Source organism: Esox lucius, chromosome 18, assembly GCF_011004845.1.
Source record: "Esox lucius isolate fEsoLuc1 chromosome 18, fEsoLuc1.pri, whole genome shotgun sequence".
Taxonomy (NCBI): Eukaryota; Metazoa; Chordata; class Actinopteri; order Esociformes; family Esocidae; genus Esox; species Esox lucius.
Genome location: NC_047586.1, coordinates 9,632,183 through 9,655,120, shown reverse-complemented (window position 1 = coordinate 9,655,120; position 22,938 = coordinate 9,632,183). Strand labels below are relative to the sequence as shown.

The 22,938-nt window shown below is 43.1% G+C and overlaps 1 protein-coding gene across 1 annotated transcript in view; it reads right to left on the bottom strand.

Moving 5' to 3' along the window:
• The window catches only part of lama2 (laminin, alpha 2), a 115,048-nt gene that overhangs the window by 39,907 nt on the left and 52,203 nt on the right, over positions 1–22,938 (bottom strand). The window contains exons 13-19 of the mRNA XM_020056349.3: positions 17,823–17,924; positions 13,845–14,056; positions 13,515–13,626; positions 11,995–12,108; positions 8,053–8,180; positions 7,276–7,362; positions 2,309–2,520 (exon numbers count right to left, since the gene is read on the bottom strand). Of these exons, the coding sequence (XP_019911908.2) occupies positions 2,309–2,520; positions 7,276–7,362; positions 8,053–8,180; positions 11,995–12,108; positions 13,515–13,626; positions 13,845–14,056; positions 17,823–17,924 (967 nt within the window). The remainder of the gene's footprint in view (positions 1–2,308; positions 2,521–7,275; positions 7,363–8,052; positions 8,181–11,994; positions 12,109–13,514; positions 13,627–13,844; positions 14,057–17,822; positions 17,925–22,938) is intronic.

The following is a 22,938-nucleotide window of genomic DNA, read 5'->3' as shown; positions in this document are numbered from 1 at the left end:
GTGTGTGCAGGACAGTAAAACCATGTCCTCTTAGGTCTCCTTCCTATGTTGCTCAACAGTCTGCAGTCGGCACATACCGAGTGTGTAAATCCAACAGCTTGCAGATTGCTAGACACAGGAACACATTTGCATTGTATAACTGGCTCATTATTTACTTTAAAAAGTCCTAGTGATCCGCGGGAAAAAACACAGGCACAGATGGTTTCCTGTAGGTCTGGTTGGAGGGGACATCTGTTTTTTTTTTTCCCAGTCTTTGTACTCCAGTCAGTTGCCCTAGCCCACAAAAGGTTTCAAATTGCCTGCATTTATTCAATGTTAAACAGGTTGGAATTAGTATGAGTTGTAAGATTTCCTTCTCCCCATCATGACAGCGTGAAGTCCAGATTGGATTTAGGATGGGTAAAGATTTACATTTTTGTCTGTCTGAAAGAGAGACAGGGAGAAGAGGTCATGCTAATGCTTTCATCACACACTGAAAGCAGCGTCAAGATTATAATGTGCGTCAGCAACATCACATCGCAGCGATCTGTGACAATGATCATCTACTCGTTTTTAATGGAAGAATACTAGCAATTTCCATGCCACCATGATAGTTTGGGCAATTTCCATCAACAGTGGCCCCATTTCTGGGTTCCTAATGTTGATTACACCATCTCCACGACCGTGCCCCACCGCCACCGCCACCACCACCCGCCATCCGCCACCGCCACCGCCACCGCCACTCTAATCAGTAAGGACCGACTATTTCTCCTCGCCAACCTCGAGGATTTCATTTAAATGGAAGCACTTTGTCTTGCTGCACAGAGCTTTTAACCCTCAGAAGTATTTTCACTTCACTGCCGGACGTGGCAGAGAGTGGCCAGTCATTGCTCTTTTGGGTTTTCTGGATTGGGTATCTGTACAATTACTTTCGAGGAATTGCTGATATTGAAAGGGCCCTATAAAATACACTGATTAAGTTTGTGTAATTCCCGATTGTTGCATTGGTTTAAGGGAACGGGTGGACAAGGCTCGGCCTGAAATGTATGCTTAGGCATCCTTTTGAATCCTAGGAATGCTCCCTCAAACTTCCCTGGTGTCCTGTTTGATCAGGTCTGTCCCTGTCCAAAGTCCTCCTGATTTTGTTGCAGATCAAGTTGCTACCTGATGATTCCTGGGGCTAATGCCCAGACCCCACCTGATTGCCCCTGTCCTTGTCCACCTGACTTGTATTCTGTTTGAGGACTCTGGTCACAGCCCACTAGCACTTATTTGAACAGTTTTCAACCTAAATTTGATTGACTGGTCATAATATATGTAATTGCTGTACAATGTCAGTAACAAGGATCCTCTAGAAATTTGATTTAGATTGTTAACACCCTTATTGGTATTAAAAAAATATAAATTTGAAAATAAAATCTAAGTGACACGCCTACCTTCAAACGGCATGTGTGTACCACAGGTTTGTAGCCCAAATTCTTAAGTCATTTCAGTCAGTTTTAGTAAAAGACCTTTGGAAGTACAGTCCCATGATGGAATCTGATCCCACAAACTGAGTGAAGTCACAGGCAAAAACAAACAACCCCATCTTTTTGCCTGGACTCCATGCTCTCAAATGATGTGTTTTGCTCACAATAAAAACAAACAAGTGGCGCCCTTAAAATACAAAGCATGAATGCTTTATACCAGCAACAAGATCAGTGTTAAAAAAAACACCTAGGAAGTCTCTGGTAGAAGCCCAGGCCTTTCTGAGGATTACCTAGTCTCCAGTCTCCAGTCTCTTTTCAATAACTATCAACACCTATCTATTTTCTTGGACATGATAAATCATTGTGTGGTAACACACATGCATACCACAAGTTATAAATCAACAATCAATTTGGCTATATGCTTTGATAAACTGTGTTATATTGTTGTATTAACTTGGCATCATCGTCGAATGGGCTGTTTTAGAAAATATGGACTAATCTTACAGACATAATCAACAGACTACACTGCTGAGAACGGAGTGGCAGATGAATGGTAAACTTTTATAGGCTATATTAAACTATGTGAGTCAATACAGGTTGTTTATGTGGATTTAAACAGGCAGTCGGCATCTGTACACGTCTGTTTTCTCTATCTCTCTCTCTCTCACGCTATTCATCATAATTCATCATCTCAAAGTCTAACTTTCTGGAACACCCCGCCACATCTGGCACGCAGGCTGTCTGGCAGACAGCGTTCGCATATCATCACAGCTACATCGCCATCCTCAAAGGGAGAATCAGACAGAGACATGGGTTTAACGTGACACTCTCTCTGACACTCGTCTACTTCACACACTCACGCTGGCAGTTTTTTGCCTCGATGGCGTCCCCGAAGAACCCCTCGGCGCAGATGTCACAGGTGGACCCGGCGTAGCCGTCCTTACACCTCAGGCAGGAGCCGGTGATGGGGTCACAGCTCTGCGGTAAGGCCAGGTCCAGGTTAGCATTACAGCGGCAGGGCTGGCATGAGCCCCCCCTTATCCCAGGTTGACCGAAATAGCCGTTGGTGCACCTACATTAACCAGAGAGGGCGAGGGAAAACATTACTTGCATTTAGGGCTCTTGTGAGACGACCAGGAAAGAGATTTTAGTTCGGAGGTTTGTGGGTAAGATGAGACATTCATTCCTATTAATGCAAACTAACAAGGTGGGTTTTGTGTAAAAAGAAGGATGGTTATGCAGGACAAAAAGCTATTTCCCACTGTGAACTATGATGGCGGATATGTGATGATTGGGGAAACCTGGTCTCAAGGACTCACACTATCAAGTACCGGGAGATTCTAGCCCAAACTTTGGCTGGCTATTTCCATTATAGAGGAATACACCTCCGGAATGAATTAACTTTCCAAAAAACCCTTTTTAACCCTTCTGTTCCTCACCTTCCTTTTCGACATTTTTGGAAAGGAAAGAAAAAAGGTGCTTTCCCGGAGCTGTATGTAAAAAAGCTGATATTGAATAGCAATTGGGTAAATCTTAGATCGGCAATGCACAGTTTGGAACCAAAGCTTAAGCTATGTGCATGAGTACATAAAACATTAAAAAAAGGATAACTAATAGCGAAGTATGAAGACACAACATAAAGTATTATTACTTTATAAACAAGAATGGGCATATTCAATAACCAGTAGATGTAATTAATCTAGAAATCAGAGTTCTGTGTCTGAAATGCACAAACATTAAATAATCCACAAATTAAATGTAACTATTCCAGTCTATACATTCAGGACATTTACAGCAAGTTCAGTAAATCCACCATAGCAACAAATCATCATGTTGTCCACCATAGCAACAAATCATCATGTTGTCCACCATAGCAACAAATCATCATGTTGTCCACCATAGCAACAAATCATCATGTTGTCCACCATAGCAACAAATCATCATGTTGTCCACCATAGCAACAAATCATCATGTTGTCCACCATAGCAACAAATCATCATGTTGTCCACCATAGCAACAAATCATCATGTTGTCCACCATAGCAACAAATCATCATGTTGTCCACCATAGCAACAAATTCGCTTTGGCCACAACAATGAAACAAAAGACATCATGAAACTACTAACAAGCCGGAATACCTCAACGCAGTACTAGGAGTGGACACTAAGTCTGGCTCTCTCATTGAACTCATCCTTTTTGTACACAACAACCCTGTAGAAAATGATACACAACCCTTCCAGAACAATGAGGCATGCTGAAATACATAGCCACTTCAGAAAAGTGTAATGGATGTAAACATAAAGGTTTAAATCACACAACTACATGCATTGAGTTGAAGTCTTGTAAAAAACCAAACATCAGAGTACAAAAAGGAAATGCGTTTCCACACTACAGCACTACAGGCTAATGAAAGATTTCACATACGATCACTATGGCTTTGTTACTTTTCAAGTCACAAAAAGGCTAAACGCCTAAGTGAAACTGAATCAAAGCAACCACACCAAACATCCAGAATGCATGTCATTGCCTATTCACTCAGATGGCTTCTACGATAATCCAATTGTATTTTTTTTTTACCACAGAAACATCCTTTGTGCATAATTCACAAGGTGCTGGGGAAGGGGAGGGCAATACAGTTTCATTGGCAGTCAAAACACAGAGGAACAATCTGCAAAGGCAATGTGAAGCCACAAACAAAATCTCCATTCCTCCTACTAACTCCTAATTCTTATCTACGCTGTCCTAGTTTCCCCCTCGTATATATCTCCTCAGAAGTTAGTCGTGTTCGGCACTGATAAAGATATACATTCAATCATCTGCCGTCTTGTTAAATGGTTTCTACAGTTCTTATCTCCACACCCCCCTTCCATCTGCATGATAGCAAATGGGAAAAGTCATAATTCCGTATCATACGCAGCAGATTTCTTTAGTCGCTGGAGACGTATTAATTGAATTTGTTATTGCTTCAGAGTGGCAGAAGACGGGTCTGTAATTTCATGCGAACCATCAATTGGGGGCATATTGGGGAGTAGACAGCACTAATGCAAATATCATGGCCTAACATGGGCCTGGACCAAACAGGACATCGGGCTCTTTCAACGACAGAGGAATGGACTGCAGTACACTACGCAACACCGCTGAATGGGAAGGGATGCAGGTAAGAGCTGGGATGTCTCTGGTCTCTCCACACTGGGCAGAACACACTATCATACATACCTAATGTGGGTCCTGATCAACATGTCAGGCAGGCTAGTCTGGGTGCTGAGATCCTACGCCTTCGGACATAATAATCATTACTTCGTTCACATGGACCCAGATGGCCAGGGATCTATTCCTGTTTTCAGGACTAAGATAGATCAAACTGTACCGTATGTGTATTCAGTCTTTTTTCATGACATAGGTGGGCTTAAAGGACAATTCTTTTTTACTGGATGTTGGATGGTCCCTCACCCTGACAGGCAGCCTACGAGCCGCGGCAATCTGTTACCCATGGTTCAGTTCTCATAAGACAGAGGCCATTATGAATTGTTGCCACCATTCCATTAGCATGGAACACTTCCATGTTCCCATCTAACTCAGTGCAGTTCAAGTGGGTGAGGGGTCTATTCTTAACCACACAGCACCGTCTGATCTATTCACACATTCATTTACTCTCCCTGGCAGTCTGGCAACCCGGCTCTCTCAGACAAACAGGAAGGGTCCTTCTTTAAAACTGATGTCTTTCGCCAGGTGTCTATGCTGCCTAACTAAAAATACTTTTACAGTTTTTTCCCCTCTTGGCCACAAGCCGTCCCCTTTAAAATAGGTAACATTCTCACCCCAATCTGGCAACACATTCTGCTCTGACTGTCAGGCCCTGGGGGATCAGGTGTCCATGCACACCCGCAGCCAAACTAAATACAAACTTTAATATGTTCCAGAGATCTCAGAGGCTCAGCCATAGAAGAGTGCGTCTGTTGCCATCTTCTCAACAGCCAAGATTCTGTTGTGTATTCTCATTGACAGCCTGCCCACTCGGATCAGCTTTCAAAAAAACTGAAGTGAAACCTCTTTTCCTACTCTAGGATTCCTCTGGATAGACCTTCTCCCAAATCAATAATCTTATTACTGGCAACTCTGCACTTGACTGGGAGGATGTACTCCCAGCCTCGGCAGAACGGCTTTCCAGGGAGGAAGGGAAAGACCTCTTCACAAGCCTCTTTTAGCACAGACTGCCAATTAATTTCCAGGGATGGCAGAGGTTTGACGGCTCTGAGGAGAAAGCTATTATTACCAACTAACCCTCCTTGGTCCTGCAGCAGAGCACCACTTGTTATCAAGCAGACAAAGCTCCACACCCAGAGTTCGGTTCACTTCCACTAGACTACATGGAGGTGCAACAGGTTCAGACGTGGAGAGGGACATTATGAGAGCGCGCCTCTGTAAAGTCCTTCCATTCAGCGTCTCTCTCCGAGAGCACCAGGGAGAGACGCTGAGCCCCAGGCCTACAGTCTCAGGCAACCATGATTGATGAGGCCCCCATCCTGTCTGTCTGTAGCCTAAATGGGCTCCTGTCCACCCGTACGGCCTGCAGAAGCCAAATCCCTCCTCGGCCAACCTGGACTCTCCTGCTATACAGCCCGAACGCAGAGGACAGCACGCCGCTGCCAGGAGAGGCTGCAAAGGGATGGCACGTGTAGCAACAGCCCGCTATCTCCATCTGTCAGAGGGCATGGATCACACAGAGAGATGGGGGCCGTCTGGTCCTCCCCCCTTTGCCAGTTTATTGACAGGCAACTCTGAGGTAGTGACTGAAGGCCTAGCAACGTTTAGAAATATTCACCATCCATCCCTCCCCATAGAGCATCAGATAGAGAGAGTAAAGAGAGAGTAAAACAAAAAAGAGATAGATAGAAAGAGGCAAAGAAACTTTTGTAGCTCTTTTTGATTGCAAACAAATAGAGAAGTGTGGGCGCTGACTGCCAAGTGATCAATCTTCCCCCTGGCCCAGAGAGGCTGGTCCATTGAGGTGGGTCCATTGAGGTGGGTGCATTGAGGGGGGTCCATTGAGGTGGGTCCATTGTGGGGGTTTCATTGTCGACTGGCGCCTATGGGAAAGATCCCAGTGCTCTGGAACATCAACTGGACCCATCTGTAGTCTCTTGGATTTTATGAGGAGTGTTCGTAGATACACAGAACCATATGGCAAATGATACCAACAGACAAACCAGAAAAGACCACAGTGGCATATGGTGCAGCTATTGACATGCATGTATAATGACTATGAAAATGACACAATCCACCAGCCAGCAGTATAGAGACAAATACAAAACAACATTTACTAGTTGTCACAGGCATAATCAAGAAATCAATTTAAAAAGTACAATGTATATTTACAAGTATCTATTGTCACGGTTCTTATATAATGTCCAACTGGATTACATGAAATCTTGCACAGCAACACAAACTTAACAAACATGTATACCCACTTTACAAAAACGCAAAACGACAATGAACCTCTCACATACTGTAAAAGTAAAGTCAACAGGACTAATGCCATGTTTGAACTGTAGTAGTATTGATGACTGCAGTAGTTTTTTTGAGAGCGTTTGGTCACGACTGAAGTAATACAGTATTATTGATATGACTGCAGCAGAATTACAGATATGACTGTAGTAGTATATCTTTGAACGTTTTGTTATGACTGTAGTAGTACTACTGATATGACTTTAGTAGTATTACAGATGTGACTGTAGTAGTACTTCTGATATCACTTTAGTAGTACTCTTACGGCTGCTATGGTACCATAATGACTCCTGCCGTGGGAACGGAGGCCCAGGTCACTCACCTGTCACACCGTGGTCCTGTGTATCCTGGCGGGCACTGGTCACACAACAGCTCCCCTGACAGGTCCTCATGGCACGTAGGGCTGAAGCTACGATGTTTTTGTGTGAAAAGAACAGAAGGTAGCAGAAAGAGAAAAGAGACCCGTATCAACAACCCCATTCTTCTGTCTCCCCTAAACACACCAACATCACTGAGTTAAAAATGAGTGAGGTAGAGAGTCCAGCTCCTGTCCTGCTCCTGATCCCAAAGATAGAGTCGGACTGGTTGTAGGGTCAGGTTCCAGGTTCCTGACCAAAGGTTGATAGAATGACTGGTCAGTCTATTTCAGATGATACTGGATCCCAGAGCCAGGAACATTAGGCTGGCACTGCCCTTTGGGAATGTCGGGGGGGGGGGGGGCGGTTCTTTAGTCGTTGGACCTAATGCTAGGGCCCCTAGTGTAGAGGAATGTTCAGCTGCTCTCGTCCTGGCCCCAGGCAGCGCCGGCCCGCTCCCGACCACCAGGGGATTACTGACCATTACCAGTGCTTGACTGGAGCGACAGTCTCTGGCCCCGTTTACAACCTCAACGCCGTGGAAACACAACAGCGTACTGCGGGTCACGGCAACGGATCGCCCAAATAGAAGATTACAGGGATTCAGGATTAATGGAAGGAGAAAACCCAAGTTATTAACATAGAGTAGAATGGATCATAGAGGTCAGGGTTGTTAGAAACAAGTTCCGATTGGTTTCTGTGTGTGGTATGAACTTATTTCCACGTGGCACATGATGACATACTTGTTGGATGGGATGTTTAGGGGGCACGCGCAGGGCTGGCAGTCATTGGCTGTTCCCTTGGTAGCATCCCCATAGAAACCAGGAATACATTCATGACAGTGGAATCCAGTGGTGTGTTCTGCACAGCCCTGGGAATATACAGTAGGTATATTTAGGTTCACAACATGTAAATGCATAAATATATTCTTTAGCTACATTAATTTATACAATGATGTGAATAAGTAAAATACAGTATGTTGTTGAACAATTTATTCTTGAAAAATATGACCTTTTATCGCTTCAGGAGTTTAGTTGAACTTTTGTACACGGTTCACAAGCCAATAAATATAATGTTATTTCACTCTAATGTTTGTAAACAACATAACTATGCAAACAGACTATAGCCTAAAAGCATAGTTAAAACTAGGCCATATATTTAGCCCGTATCCAGAGCTCTGTTAATACTAGAGTGTTTACATTTGTCTACCCCAGCCATGTTTACCTAAACTGTAGTGGCCCCTTATTGTACATTCATTCTGTTTGAAGATTTTCTGTCTTAAATGATTTACTAAATGTCATATTTAGACCTGTGTTTGATCATAATAATGTCAAGAAGATCTATCAGCATTTTGACTGGACCAGGTAAAGAATACCTCTACCTTCATTTCTGTAGTTGTTATTTCAGAGTTGCAGATCCAGTCAGCATAGAGGCAAGTACAGAGAAAAGAATGAAGAGGAAATGAGACTTCCAGCTTAAATATTTTTCTGTTTCAAAGAAAATCAATGAGCTAAGTGGAAAAGATTAAAGCAGAAGTAAAACAAGTCTACCAGTTTTGCCCACCTTTAGCTCAGACTAAAAGTAAAAATGTGATTGATTGTTTTCATATTAGCTGCTTGGTTGAATGTGGTGGGCAAGACTCCAGTACTCCTAAACATGATGTATGTTTGTAAATTAGTTTGTGTAGCCATGAGATTCTATAGCCATGAGATTCCCTCTTGATGAATTTCAAAAACAGAAATATTTTTTCGTCATCTTTTTCACTTTTTTTTCTTTTTTTTCTGCCAATGCATGGCTGCTTGTGAAGTTGCTAGACAGTTGTACAATTCTTGCTTTTCTACTCCGTTCCTCGGGCACCTGTGGGTGTTTTGGAATACCTGATGCGCATCTCCTACTCCTAACATCGGACGCATTGTCGTAACGTCATTTAAGGCAGCAGTACTTGATTGACAATGCAGTCAACCGTGAGTCAGCCTGGACAAACACGTGTTCGTTCTTTATTCTTGTTAAAAAAATAAATAATAGCAGTAGAAAGGATTTTGCATGTCTCCTCTCCGTAGCGTCTGTCTGACAGGGACGGTCCAGAAAATAATTGGGAGAGACTTTGGGAGTCTGATGTTGCCAAATTAAACGTAATGCATTTCCCCACAGAGTGGCATCAGCCCAAACTCTGGTAATGCACCGTTAATGAAATGAGAGCTGTTTTTTTTTTTTTGGAGCTCCACGCCTCATCAGCCCCAATAAAGCCTAAACGCTCTTGAGTCAATTGCAGATGTCTACTCAGCATAATCACCAGTGCAGAGAAGAGTTCTTGATTAGGCTGTTATTAAGGGGAGTAATGGATGTGCTGGTGTTTGTGGGCAGGCCATGAGTGTGTGTGTGTTCTTATATATACAGTATGTATATGTGTGTATATTACGGTTATGTGCCCATTCGTGTATGACGATGTGTGTGTGTGTGTGTGTGTGTTGCATGGGCCAAGGTTCCTAACACCCCATTTCCTTACATATAAACTGGCTCTATGCCACTTGCTTGGCCCCTATTTACTTTACAAATCATTTCCTATCTCCATTAAAACGTTGAATCCCACGTGGGATAAATCCTGAGAGCTTTCATACAGTAGATGGCAAGCAGGCACAGTGTACCTACTGTAGCAGGAGGAAGCTCGCTGGGGTTGAACTCACGATCATTACATCATTCACAGGAACTAACCAGCCTTGGAGGACAGCGCACTGGGTCTCAGGGAAGCCAGCTACCGTAGCGACCACAGCACACCTGACAGATCACAACGTGCACAGGCCATGATCCCTCCTAACCAAGAACGAAATGCCTCACTGTCTCTCAGGAATGGTTAACACTTGCATTTTCTTCTTTTTTTGGTCGTTACCAATTTGGGTAAAACAAACTACATTTGCCACGTATTTGAAGCAGATTTCAGAATCGCTCAGTAGCGCCTCATATAAATGTTACTTTGGTAACTGACCTGATTTTAGGAAGATGATTTTGACCGTTTTTGTATTGTAGAATGAATGCCTTTCTTGTGTATTTTCTCTCACTGGATCCTTATGCACTTCATATTTGTCGCACTGCTGTGAAGCAGGAATACAGAGAAAAGCATATGCAGATCCCAAGGGGATTTCCCTCCTTAAATAACAGTTAAATAAATCAATAAATGAACAAATTAGAAATAAACAAACACACCATCAAAACCACCATCTCCCTCTCACCTGCTTCCAGCTCATGCACAACAAAAACAACTCACATCCCCGTTCTGGCAGTCAATCTGTTCATTACTGAAAAGGAATAGTCTAGTCCCAGACAGTGAGGGGCATAGCGCTGTGTCTGCCAGGGGAAGGTGAGAGAGGTTAGGCTGTACAGATGTCTGAGAGCGCTAGATAGCTGTCAGGATGAAGGCAAAGCGGACAGCTGAAACTGGACCCAGGGCCCCCGGGGACAAAGCGCTCCGCTCAGCTCAATCTATCTGAACACAGAGTCATGGCAAAACTCGCCAGGCCACAGCCGGAGATCTGTCACTACCTCTAAAGCCCCGATCATAACCCCGGCTGAGGATGAAAAGGGGGAGCAGAAAATCAATACGATGGCAAGGTCGACGCTGGTTGCTGTTCAAGCGGCAGCTATTTCACCTCCGAGAGGCGGGGGGGGGCATCAAAACCCAGGAAGGAGCCTTTTTTTTTTTTTTACGACATCCTCCCGCAGCCTTTGCCGTGCGCTGCGTCTTTACGAGAGCACAGCTGTGACCTGTTGTAAGGTGAAACCAGAGAGCGGGTGTTGTCCCATCGGTGAGGGGAATGAGGCAGCTCAAAAACCACACTGATCTGTACCAATCTGAACTTCTACGCTTTGTTTGATAAAGACGCAGCAGAGAGAGTTTGGCTGAAAGGGCTCCAATGTCAGAGAGCCCAGGACCACGCTAGGATACTCAAACATATCTTTAACAAAGCCTAGTTGTGTCCGGTGTAGTAAGATGCTGACATAATCCTACTACCTATGAATGGTAAACCATCAGCGGCCATTAACAGCCACCCAAGTAGTTTGATGCCTGCTATTTGTTAGTCAATAAAGACAATTTTGTGTGACCGAAAGAATCTTGTTAGACCGACTAACTGCTGACCCTCAGCATACATTTAGAGATGGCCACTGCACTTGTAGTGCACTAAGATGAAATACATGGATAATAGGATTAAAGTGATTGTCATGTGATTTGTATGTTATTGATCATATGTTGTTCTAAGAAAACTCACTTGTTATGGCTTCACATCACCTGCCATCACGGAGATGGGTTATTTATCCAATAAAATCTGAAAAGTGTTCGTTAACGGAAGCTGCTCTAGTGTAAGATATATAAAGTGTGGCGTCCCTCAGGGTAGATGCCTTGACCCGTTTTCCATTTGTTTTTACAAACGACTGGAAGGAGATAGGATGATGATGCATGCGGATGATTACGAACTATACATCTCAGCAGGCTCACTGAGACTGTGAACAAATAGCCGCAGTCAGTACCAGAATGGGTGAATAACAACAAACTGGTTAAAACAAAAAGACCTAAATGTAAGTGCATTATATTTGGTAAAAGAAAATATCTAAAAACTTTTGCAAAAGCTTTGTGGTCATTAAGCATGGAGGAGACTTCAACATCTCCCTACATTACATTGTTTCCAACTGACCATGCATTGCCCAGTGTGGTCATCACAGCGTGTGGTGTGGCCGTGGCAGTCACATGGTTCACACACTCCTTTGAACGCGGTCCCGTTAACCCTTCGATGCCCAACCGAACACATCTGCAACACAGACAGTCACCAAGCCATATCAGCATTAGACAATGAAAATCCAAGCACATAGTTTTGACAGTTCAAAGACACTGATTTGTAGATTAATAAACTAACAATGTAAAAACTAATCAAATGACTCCAAGCTGCAGGGGGAAATGAAATAAATATATGACTATTTTTAGTCATTGAGATTTAGAGTTTAATTGTCTCGCCTCATAAGCTGTTTAGGGTTTGTAATTAGTCTTACAAAGCCATAATTATTGCATCAATGTTGCTGCACTAAGTGCTTCGATTTCTGCAGTTGGAGAGAAAATTGTAATATCATTCTGTTAGTTTATGAATGCATCAGGAATACTAATACAATTAATTTTAAATGCTACATTCAGATCATCAACACCACTCATTTCAATAAAATGCAGTATTTCTCTGATAGATAGTAATTACTGCACAAAATGATTGCACAAACTTCACAACAGACTCGAAACCAATGATTTACCCTGCAAACACACGCTTTTGTAAACTCTCAGCACACACTGTGTTGCTCACTGCACTCATGGACATAGATGGGATGCAACACACTGACAGCCTTTGCTTAAAAAAATTATCGTATGAAGCAAAACAAAACAAAACACACAGACACATACAGAGAATTACAAGAGTAACACACACACACCCTGTATTTAGTCACACTATTACGTTACCAAGGGGAGCTGTCAGAACAACACTTCAATGGCAACAGAAAACGGACAAAATCTTGGGCGATTTTGTGTAATTTCAGCCAGTGGTACTCATGAGCCAAAATGTTTGTTGAACATGTCATATAAATGTGCATGTCAATAATCCTTCTCGGTTCTCTAGACATTTAATGTTCTTTCTGAGGGGGAAAGGATTAGTACTGAGCCGGGAGGCCACCCAAGTGTCCCTGTACACATCACAGCAAGCCACCGCCGCTATTCACTGGGGTCACATCTAGTGTTCCCTCCCTCTCCAGCGCCTGTAAAAACTTGATGATAACTGCGCATTCAATTTCATCCCCCCCCTCCCTGTATCACCACCCCCACCCACCCCAACAACAGACGCATTGGCTTGACTCAGCACAAAATGCTGCTTGAAGAAATCAATCCACATCACATTTTATATAAGAAAGACAGTTTTCAAAACGTCTTTCAGATTGCCATAATAGCACATCCTTTTCTGTGCCTGTACATCAACTTCATACCTACGAGTCGCCTACGGTCACACTTACTGTACCAATGCAGGCGCGCAAATCCAGACCTATAAACTGCACACGCTTTACAATAATTGGAAGTAAGAACGACAAAACCGGAAGAGAACAACTCTCGCATAATCACTTTTTGCTTTTTGTGTTGTGAGAAAAAAAAGAAAAGAGGAATGAAACGTAAACTGTGATTTACCTCACAAGACGTTCCACTGTATCCTGGGGGACAGCGACAGATCTCCACCGCACTGGCCAGATTCTCACCCCTGGAGACCTCACTGGCCACTTCCAGACTGACAGAATGGAGCCTTGCCAAGACAAGACAGAAATTAACCAAAAAATACATAAAAACAAAGACATCTAACAATAACATGAATCTTTCCTATCAGTCTCGCCAGACCTCGTTACAAATTAATGTCTGTGAAATACGATAACATCAACCACAGCTGACTTGGTTTCTAGGGCCAAAGAGCAGATATCCTGGAATTCGAACGAGAACAGAGGCGGGTGAAATGTGCCTGGTTACCTGTAGATGGCGACCTGCTCATTGCTGTGTGAAGCTCTGATGAGTAGGCTGCTCACATTAGTTAGAGCTATCATGAAGTCCCTTTTGCTGACAGGCAGGCCCGTCCGCTGATTCTCAAAGTGGTCAGGGTAGAGCACAATCCTCTTTGTGCTCTCAGAGAAAGGGTACACCGGCAGGCCGAATCGACTGTCAATCATTTTTATCCCGTTGCCCTGCAATAGATGAAATGTCAGGGTCTTCTCTCTTTTTTTTGCCTTCGTTTTAGAGACAGCATCCATTTTGGTGCATGTATGTAATCGCCTCATGCCAGATTGCTAAATCCCAGCTCTGGCTGTCAATATGGGGCCGTAGACAGAGCATGGGTGCTACACACAGATAATAGTCCTCCTCGATTCTCAATTTGAGACACAACGAGTAGCTAAATTGTATAAGGAGTGACATTTCCTAATGGAAGACTCTTTCTCGAAACTGTCCGTCGACTAGATAAGTGTGAGTTTTTGTCAACGTATGAATAGTAATTTATGTGTAGGTGTGAGCTGGAAGGAAAGGGAGAGATCTCTGTGTATGCCCCTGAGTGTGTGCGCAAGAGAGGAGACAGAAACAGAGGAAGAGTGAGAGAGACACAGAGTGAGAGAGAGAAAGAAAAAGAGACCGAGAGAGAAACAAATAGAGAGAGAGACACGGAGAGAGCAAAACGGGGAGAGAGAGGGCGAAAGACGCAGAGCGGCAACCTTCGGATATCAATCAGTTGCCAACCGATTTTTCTGAAATCTGAATAAAGAAACTGTGCTTACTTTCCCACCAAAGTGTCTCGTTGCATTTAAAAAAGCAGCATGTGGTAGCACGGCGCACATTAAACTACCTACTAGCTTCATTTTTTTAAGTACCAAATAAAAGGAAAACCTAAAGTTTAGTGTGTTTCCCTTCAATGTTCAGCTCTACCAATAGCTGATGCTTTAAAACAAATGTGTCCACTATGGTCTTGGCACCTGTGGTAGGCTGCCTAAAGCAATGCCATTATTAGGAATAACACTAGAACAAGTTTCTTATTTGCCAGACGGCAGCCACACATCCATCATCATGTCACCAGAATAAAAGCCTTGATAGTTATCCCCAAGCTCATCCCTGTGCACATTTACTACTCTTTCAAGTTCATTGTAACTTATTGAATCTACAGCCTAATAAACTGCACGCTTTTCCAAATACTAGTGTGAGGAATACAGAACATAACCGTATCCCTGGCAAGTTCCCTTCGATGTGATGGTTATTTTATTGATATTTGCTTGTAAAGGAATGACCACTGCGCACTTGGTCCACGATAATGCACTTTACTGACATATAAAGATCCCCACCAAAGAACTGTCGGATGAAAATTATAATATTTTACAGACATGTCCTGTTTCTATCGCACCTGTCATCTTTTTTTCTTTCCTTTTTTAAAGATACCAAAAACTGTGGAGGGAAACATTTTATGATAGTGAAGTACCTGTTGGATATAAAATGTCATGCCATGTTTCATTGTTGTTGTTTTTTTTTTTGGAGAAATGGCATTTCAATGGCAATATTAATATGTGAAATGCTTAATAAGAAACTTCAAATCAAAGTGAAACTTAAACATAACGGTCCTCCCACTAAAACTCCGTAAAGGTATGCGGTTCATTTGGTGAGAAATGAAGTTATCATGACCTTTACGGTGCGAAAAGGGGGCCCAGTGGGGTGTTTGGCCAGGAAACCCCAAAGGTCTCTACATCAAATTCACAAGGTGATAATAAATCTAGATTTCTACCCTTGAACAAGGCAGAACCAAAACGGTTCCCATTGTTTCAACCCACACACCAGTACATTTCATCAAAAGAAAATCAGCTGCCAATTGGATAGTAGTTGGGGCTTCTTTACATAGCAGACAGATTTTATGCTGGTTTTATGCGCATTAAATGGTTGAATGAAAACCTAGTTAGAAAGATGGAGTTTAGAGAGAGCCAGTGACTGCTGATTTGAGTACAGCCAATGAACGCATTGCCAGGTAAACTTTAAGGTAATATCTTCAAACACGCTGTTGGGAATCATCAGAGAGGATTATCAGATGCTATTCATCTCGACTGCTTATTTACTGTTCCAGTGGCTGCTGGGAAATTACAATTTATGTGCGCCAGCCACTTTATTTGCACTGAATTAATGGAGTGTACACATGCAAAGCAGGGTTTAACTATCAATCATGACCTGCCATATATCTGGGCTCTGCCCCGCTCTCTGCAGTATCTCAATAAAACCCAGTGACTGGGCCTAGGTGGCTGTCATCTGACACTAATGGGGCTAGCAATCTCTCCCTCAGACTCATAATTCCAACAGTCGTGTACAAACACCAGTATCGCAAATACACGGAAAGTGAACAGGCATATCTGACCAAGCAACTCTGATCCAACAATCAGTGACAGCATTTTTGATTTAAAAAGATTGACACTGAACATTTTATCATGGATTGCACTAGAGAAAAGGTTCTCTTGCTGGTTTCCAGATCCTTGGGATAAACACATTTTTCTGACTAAACCCAAAGGGTAATTATGGAAAGAAGCACAGAGGACATAACGACACTTGGGATTCGTGTGATTACGTCTGTGTCTGGAATGATATCCCCTCCGTGTGTGTCTGTGTGTACGTGTGACTTTTCTATGTGTGTCCCATCAGTCAGAGCCCAGTGCTTAAGGGAGAAAACCCTCAATGCATTCCTCATGGATCACACACACAAATAAAAGGCAGCGACTGAATCCTCTCACGGCACTCAGCTGACTGAAGATGAAAACCATGACAGATGAACCGCTGCTCCACAATGGAGCGTTAATAAAAGGACACATCGCTGGTGTAATAGCCCAAGACGACGGAGGGAACGAACAATGGTGGAAATGTGCGTCTTTGCGCATCCCTCCCAAGGTCAGTGCTGGTCTTCCACACAACGCCGGGAGGGCTTAAATTACACTAAAATAAATAGTTTAATTGATTCACACACTGCTTCATGCAAAGTCGCGCGAGCTACAATAAAACGCAGAGGCTCGCCGGCCTCAAAACGAGGCCTTTTATTGACCATTTCGTGACCGAGGAGCGGAACACGAGGCAGGCCTAATGTCGGTGCGGCGTTCGATTGGAACCCCATACCCAAATGAATCATACGAAACAAATCCTTTTTACGTGACACTTGGATAGACCTTAGAGAGGCTTTTCTGCGAGGTATCTGCTGAGCGCTGCAGAAACAAATGCAGATGCTGGGCAAGTTTAGCATAAAGCTACATCAACTAAATAGACACACACACCTCTATAAGCCATTTCATGTTCATGTTAACCGTGTCTGGTTATATATGGTTATAATCAGAAACAGAGATGCAGCCATTAGTGTCACATGGGAAGATACAGCTTTGTCAAAAGACTACTTGAAAGAGGAATTAGTGTCTTCTCTGAGAAACCCCGATCCACGGTTAATTTGATGAAGGATCCCCCCCAAAATATTATTCTTGTCTTATTCACAAGCATGTTAGGGTGTAGCACTATTCCACAGCCAGCTTTCTTCTGAGTAATCTCCCATTAAAGTTACCCTGTGTTAGAAAGATAGCGCTCAGGCATGGGGACCGGACGGAATGTCTCCAAGACAAACCATATGGAACAGGAATGACCGCAGCACTACTAAGCCGAGCTCATATTTCGGGGATGAGCTAGTGACAGCCAGATGCTGTCTAATACTATAAGCACATACAGACCCAGACACACACAGCTTTGTGCCAAAACGTGTTTTTTTGTTGTCAAGCCAGACGCAGCATTCAGACCCGTAGTGAACTTCCAACAGAAGTCCAGAGGGTTCGGTCCCGTGAGGAGTCTGGAGCCTGAATCCTGTGATTCAGCCGAACATTATGTGGACTGACATTCTACGTGGGTGCATGGCCTTATGAATTCGTGCCATGCTGCTGATGTATCTACTGGTGTTGCACTCACCTCTATGATGACATTAGGAGCCGAGTTGACTCTAATATCCTCGTCTTTCTCCCCGGCGTCATATGAGACGGTGTAGACAAGACTTCCACCAAAGGATGTGAGCTGTAAGAAAACAGAAGCGAACATATGAAATAATCTGCCAAGCAACACAATGGAATGTATGAAGGTACTGAATATTTATGAATCCTGATTGCTGTAACTCACAATGGGGTAATAAGTGCCTTACCAGTATGGCCGAAATGCCATAGCTAAGAGTTGTTCTTAGTCACAACACATCGCAGAGTGGTATATTGGCAATAATATCACAAACCCCCCAAGATGCCTTATAGCACTTTATAAAACAGCTACCGATATAATAAGAGCAGCAAAGGGGTTCCGCAATGCATCGTGCCTAAGAATGCCTCTTAGCCATGGTATATTGGCCATATACCATATGATAGGGCCTCTCGTGGCCCTATCGAGGCACTTTTAGAAAGTAATAGCATTACAGACGATGAATGAGACTGTTCATACGTTCTTAATTATGATTATTGGAGTTATTGTATTAGTATTGACCGGGGATGTAAAGCCGATGTGGCCTACTCAACACACCTAAAATAATCTAGTGCCCTTTCGAAGTCATGCTTGAAATGAGTCAGTACCACCAACAAATCTCAGCACCTCTTCAGTGACGTTACGAGCAGCGTTTAATGATCATTAAGGGAAACATTTTATAGTAGCACACTGGCAGTAACACCGAACAGGTTCGAACAGCAAGATGCAGTACAATCATCTTACAAACAGACATCTTCATAGATACAAGGGAGGTGTTACTGGGCCAGATTGCAAACCTAGTAAATGCATACCATTCCCACGCACACCATTTGTATGCACAACTCAGTGTTTAATTTTCAGGCTTGACTTATGCAGGTGCTTAACATTTTTCCTCCCAGGGACAGGAAGTATGATATAATACAGGGCTTTGACAACGAGTGGAAAGAACCCTTGGAATCATGTCCATATTTAGCAGGTGCTTGTTCTGTTTGGAATAGGACGTTAATATGTCTTTGGCATGATATTAACTCTGCCCTAAAGGTTTTAATCGATGCTCACTGCTAGAGGCGTTAAGCTTGATTAAAAAGTGAAGGGAGGACACTAGAAATCAGATGGATTAAGATTTATTATTAGGAAACTAACAAGATGTTTATATTCTCTTCCAGGATTGGAAAATTGCCTGCTGCCAACTATTCTGACATTCAACAATGACTTCTCGCCCTTGGAAAAAGGCTACCTGTGACTCACACCTTAGGGAAATTAAGCAATGTGTGCCAGAAGCTTCCCACCTAATAACACCAGGCCACTTCATCTTTTCAGCCCAAACATTTCACCTACATACACACATAGTTGTTTAGACATTTCCAAATAGTGTTGTAAACTTGCGCTCATACTAGAAGAGTTCCAAACAAAAAGACAGAGACCAATATCCAAAACGAAGAAAAACACACACTATAGTCTCTGTTACGCATTCAGGTACCCTGTATGTGCGTTTGTGTTTTTCCCCTCCTGCCGTTTACCCAGGTGTCCCTTATGTTCCTGATTGTGCTCGTTGGTGTTTCCCACCTTGCAGTCATGAGTGCATTGCCTAATTTGCACTAATTTGCATGAGTTTTATGTAACGGATCTCTGTACCATTCACCCTCGACTGCTAGAGCCACAGGGTTCATAACATCTCTGATGGCTGCATACTGTTTATCACTCAACAAGACCAATTATACTTTGAATACAATACTCAAATTCTGTTGACTGATTCTCAGATTCCATGACTGTCATCATGGCAACCCTAACAAAAAGGTTGACCCTTTAGGAAATTTGCAAATGAAGCAGACGGAACCTAATTAACCAAACATCTGCAGCTTCCAAGGACAGATGACAGAGGGAAACAACACTATACTGATAACTTCTCACAGACCTGGTATGAGAGGAGTTATGGCTGTGTGGCTGCCAGATGTGGAATACTGTGTTCTCCCCCGGCATTCCAATCGCCAGCTAGCGGACCGGGTGACATGTTGTGGAGGACAACGGACATAATGCCAGATGATTGCCATGGATGCCTTTTTAGAAAATCTCTGAAAATGCTCACCCGATCTGGACATGTGCTAGCAAAGCTAAGAAACACAGCTTGGGAAAGGCTAACCATGCTACTAGTCATAAACACAACATGATAGCTGAGAGGAAAGGCTAACCATGCTACTAGTCATAAACACAACATGATAGCTGAGAGGAAAGGTTAACCATGCTACTAGTCAAAAACACAACATGATAGCTGAGAGGAAAGGCTAGCCATGCTACTAGTCATAAACACAACATGATAGCTGAGAGGAAAGGTTAACCATCCTACTAGTCAAAAACACAACATGATAGCTGAGAGGAAAGGCTAGCCATGCTACTAGTCATAAACACAACATGATAGCTGAGAGGAAAGGTTAACCATGCTACTAGTCATAAACACAACATGATAGCTGAGAGGAAAAGCTAACCATGCTACTAGTCATGAACACAACATGATAGCTGAGAGGAAAGAACAAATCTTATTAACTCTTATTCACTGGGTCAGAATTTGAGTCTCTGAGTTTTATCCCATAAAGGCCATGATATTACAACTCTGCATACTCGCAAACCATTTTGTAAATGTCACTTTGGGATTATGCCATAAGATATCACATTCATCCCCAGCGATAAGGGAACATGAAAAAAAACTCTCAATTAACCTACATGTACAACCCCCTTAACTAAAATAAATTACTAATGTACCTATGCCTTATCAACAGCTTGAATCAATTTGAAAATTACAGTGCATGGAGAATGGGTGCTTTTGCAATAAGTCAAAAAAACTGATACTGTTCCACCTCAAGCCGGCAGCCTCAGTAAACCTTACTGATCACCAACAGGTGTAGAGGTGCTGAAATCAAGAAGAATAAGGTCAAGCTACACCGCAGTCTCTTCTATCTCTCCATACTACTGGCTGGCTGAAACAAACATCTCCTCAAACTTGAAGCACAAACCCTGAACATAGAAATCATTCTCCATCTGGAAGATAGGTGAATTGCATAAATACCACATTGCAACAACTAAACCAGCTTGGTAAAGAAAGTTTTATGAATGGTGGATTTTCAGTTTGTCAATACAAGGAAATTGACAGAAGAAACCAAATATTCACTGAACATCCACTATAAAGCGACTGTACTTGTGGCACTAGTAAGTTTCACTTTTGGTCGCCCAAGACATAGCATATCGATTTCATGGGCTCCAGTCCAACCCGGTAGAGATAGATGTTGCATAGTATATGTAAGTCTGAGATGCTCCAGTTAGTATATGATATGCTATGTTACAAACAGCTAAATGTATGATATGTTACTATGCAGATTTTGGCCTGATTTGGCTCCTTGAAGAATACACATTTTCTAAACGTCTGTCCGTCTGAAGAGTTGAGCAAACATTCTTTGATCCAGAACAGCTTATCCAAGGACAACGTTCTCCTTTGTATTCGTATGTCTTCCTTTTATCTTCCTGTGTTTCTTCTGTTATCCTCTGGCTGCTCCAGATCTACCCCCCCCCAAAAAAAATTTGTGTCTTCTGTGTCTTGTTGTGATATAAAAGGGCTTGGCGCTCTTGGGCCATTTTCCCCCTGCTAAGGTTGACCGAAAGAACCTCAGCGGGCGCTGCTGTGGGGAATTAAAGGGCTCTTTCGTTGTCTAACCCAAGAGAACCCTACAGTAGTCTGGACCTGGGCACCAAACCACTTCTCAATCTGCACTTACAAGAAGAGTGTGGAGTAATCTCTGACCGGGTGACCTTTAAAGCTGGGAAAGTTGGATATTATTCATGGGGACCGTGGCTGTCAGGGGTTACTGAACGTAACCATATCAGTGTTGTCTACAAGCGAAGGAGCCAAGGCATTCATCTTTTTCAGGGTGACCGGGATTCCTGGTGACGGCCCTGCCTGCAGATCAGATCATATGGTCAGGGAAAACTCTAGATTCAGAGCGCGGCTCAGAAGAACTAAGGCATGGCATGAGATCTACTGTATTCGTTTGCCTTGTCAAACCATTTATTTTGGCACGGCTGATGTCCATCCAGTGATGTGGATGTCTGCGAAATTATTCATGCACAGCTGTGCAGACAACCAGACACTGTGTGGTTCTGTTGTATTTAATCATGGGGCTCTGGAGATGGGTTGAGTTACAGCCTTTTGTACACAGGAAGTGTTCGTGGAAATCATTTCAGAAAATCCAAATACTAAAATAAGTCATTTACTAGACAACTTGAACTTACATAAGGACAATGAGTACCCACCCCAGTACATATTTTCTAAGGGGCTGGTATGGAGGCCAAGTGCATTGTGGGTGGGCGAGACAGGGATCATGTAACCTTTTGTTTGGAAGGAACAACGTACCAGGCACACCCATAAGGAAGGTGTAATCCTCTCAGAAACAAATGGGTAACAAACATCAATAATCCAACAATTTCACAGTCCTTCCGGGGCACCCTGGCTGATTCTGAACAACCGTAAAAAGCTTGTATTTTGCTATGAGGACACACTGAGTTATAGGACAATAAAGAGTGTACTGTGAAGACAGTACGTAGAGATTTAGACCCCACTTTATACATCACAGGGGAGACTAAGCAAGAACAGACAGAGTGAGAGAGAGAGACAGAAGGAGAGATAGAAATTGTCCAAGAGAGAAGGGGGTGATCAGGGCCTATCTTTCAGGAAATGAACAACAGACTTTCCAATCATCCTCTGAGTAAGAGTTGCACCGTGACACAGGCAACCCAAAGTTCTTCTCATCTGCCCCCCCATTACAAGCCCTGGGCACTGGCTTTGTTGACTTTAATATCCAGGAGGCATCAATGAGTGTTTTTCCACTGGCCACCCACATGACAGCTACAAATAGGGGGCTGTGCTCGAAGCCTTTGACTGCATCCAATCCTGTTTTGTTTGTGCATTGTGGGTGATGGTGGAGCTCCAAAACTAGGGCTTGGGAACACACATCTGGGGAACACTTTAACTGGCCCCTATGAGGTTGTCTGGGATAAAGGCTATTGGCTGCTTCAAAAGCTGAAAGAATGTCTTTGC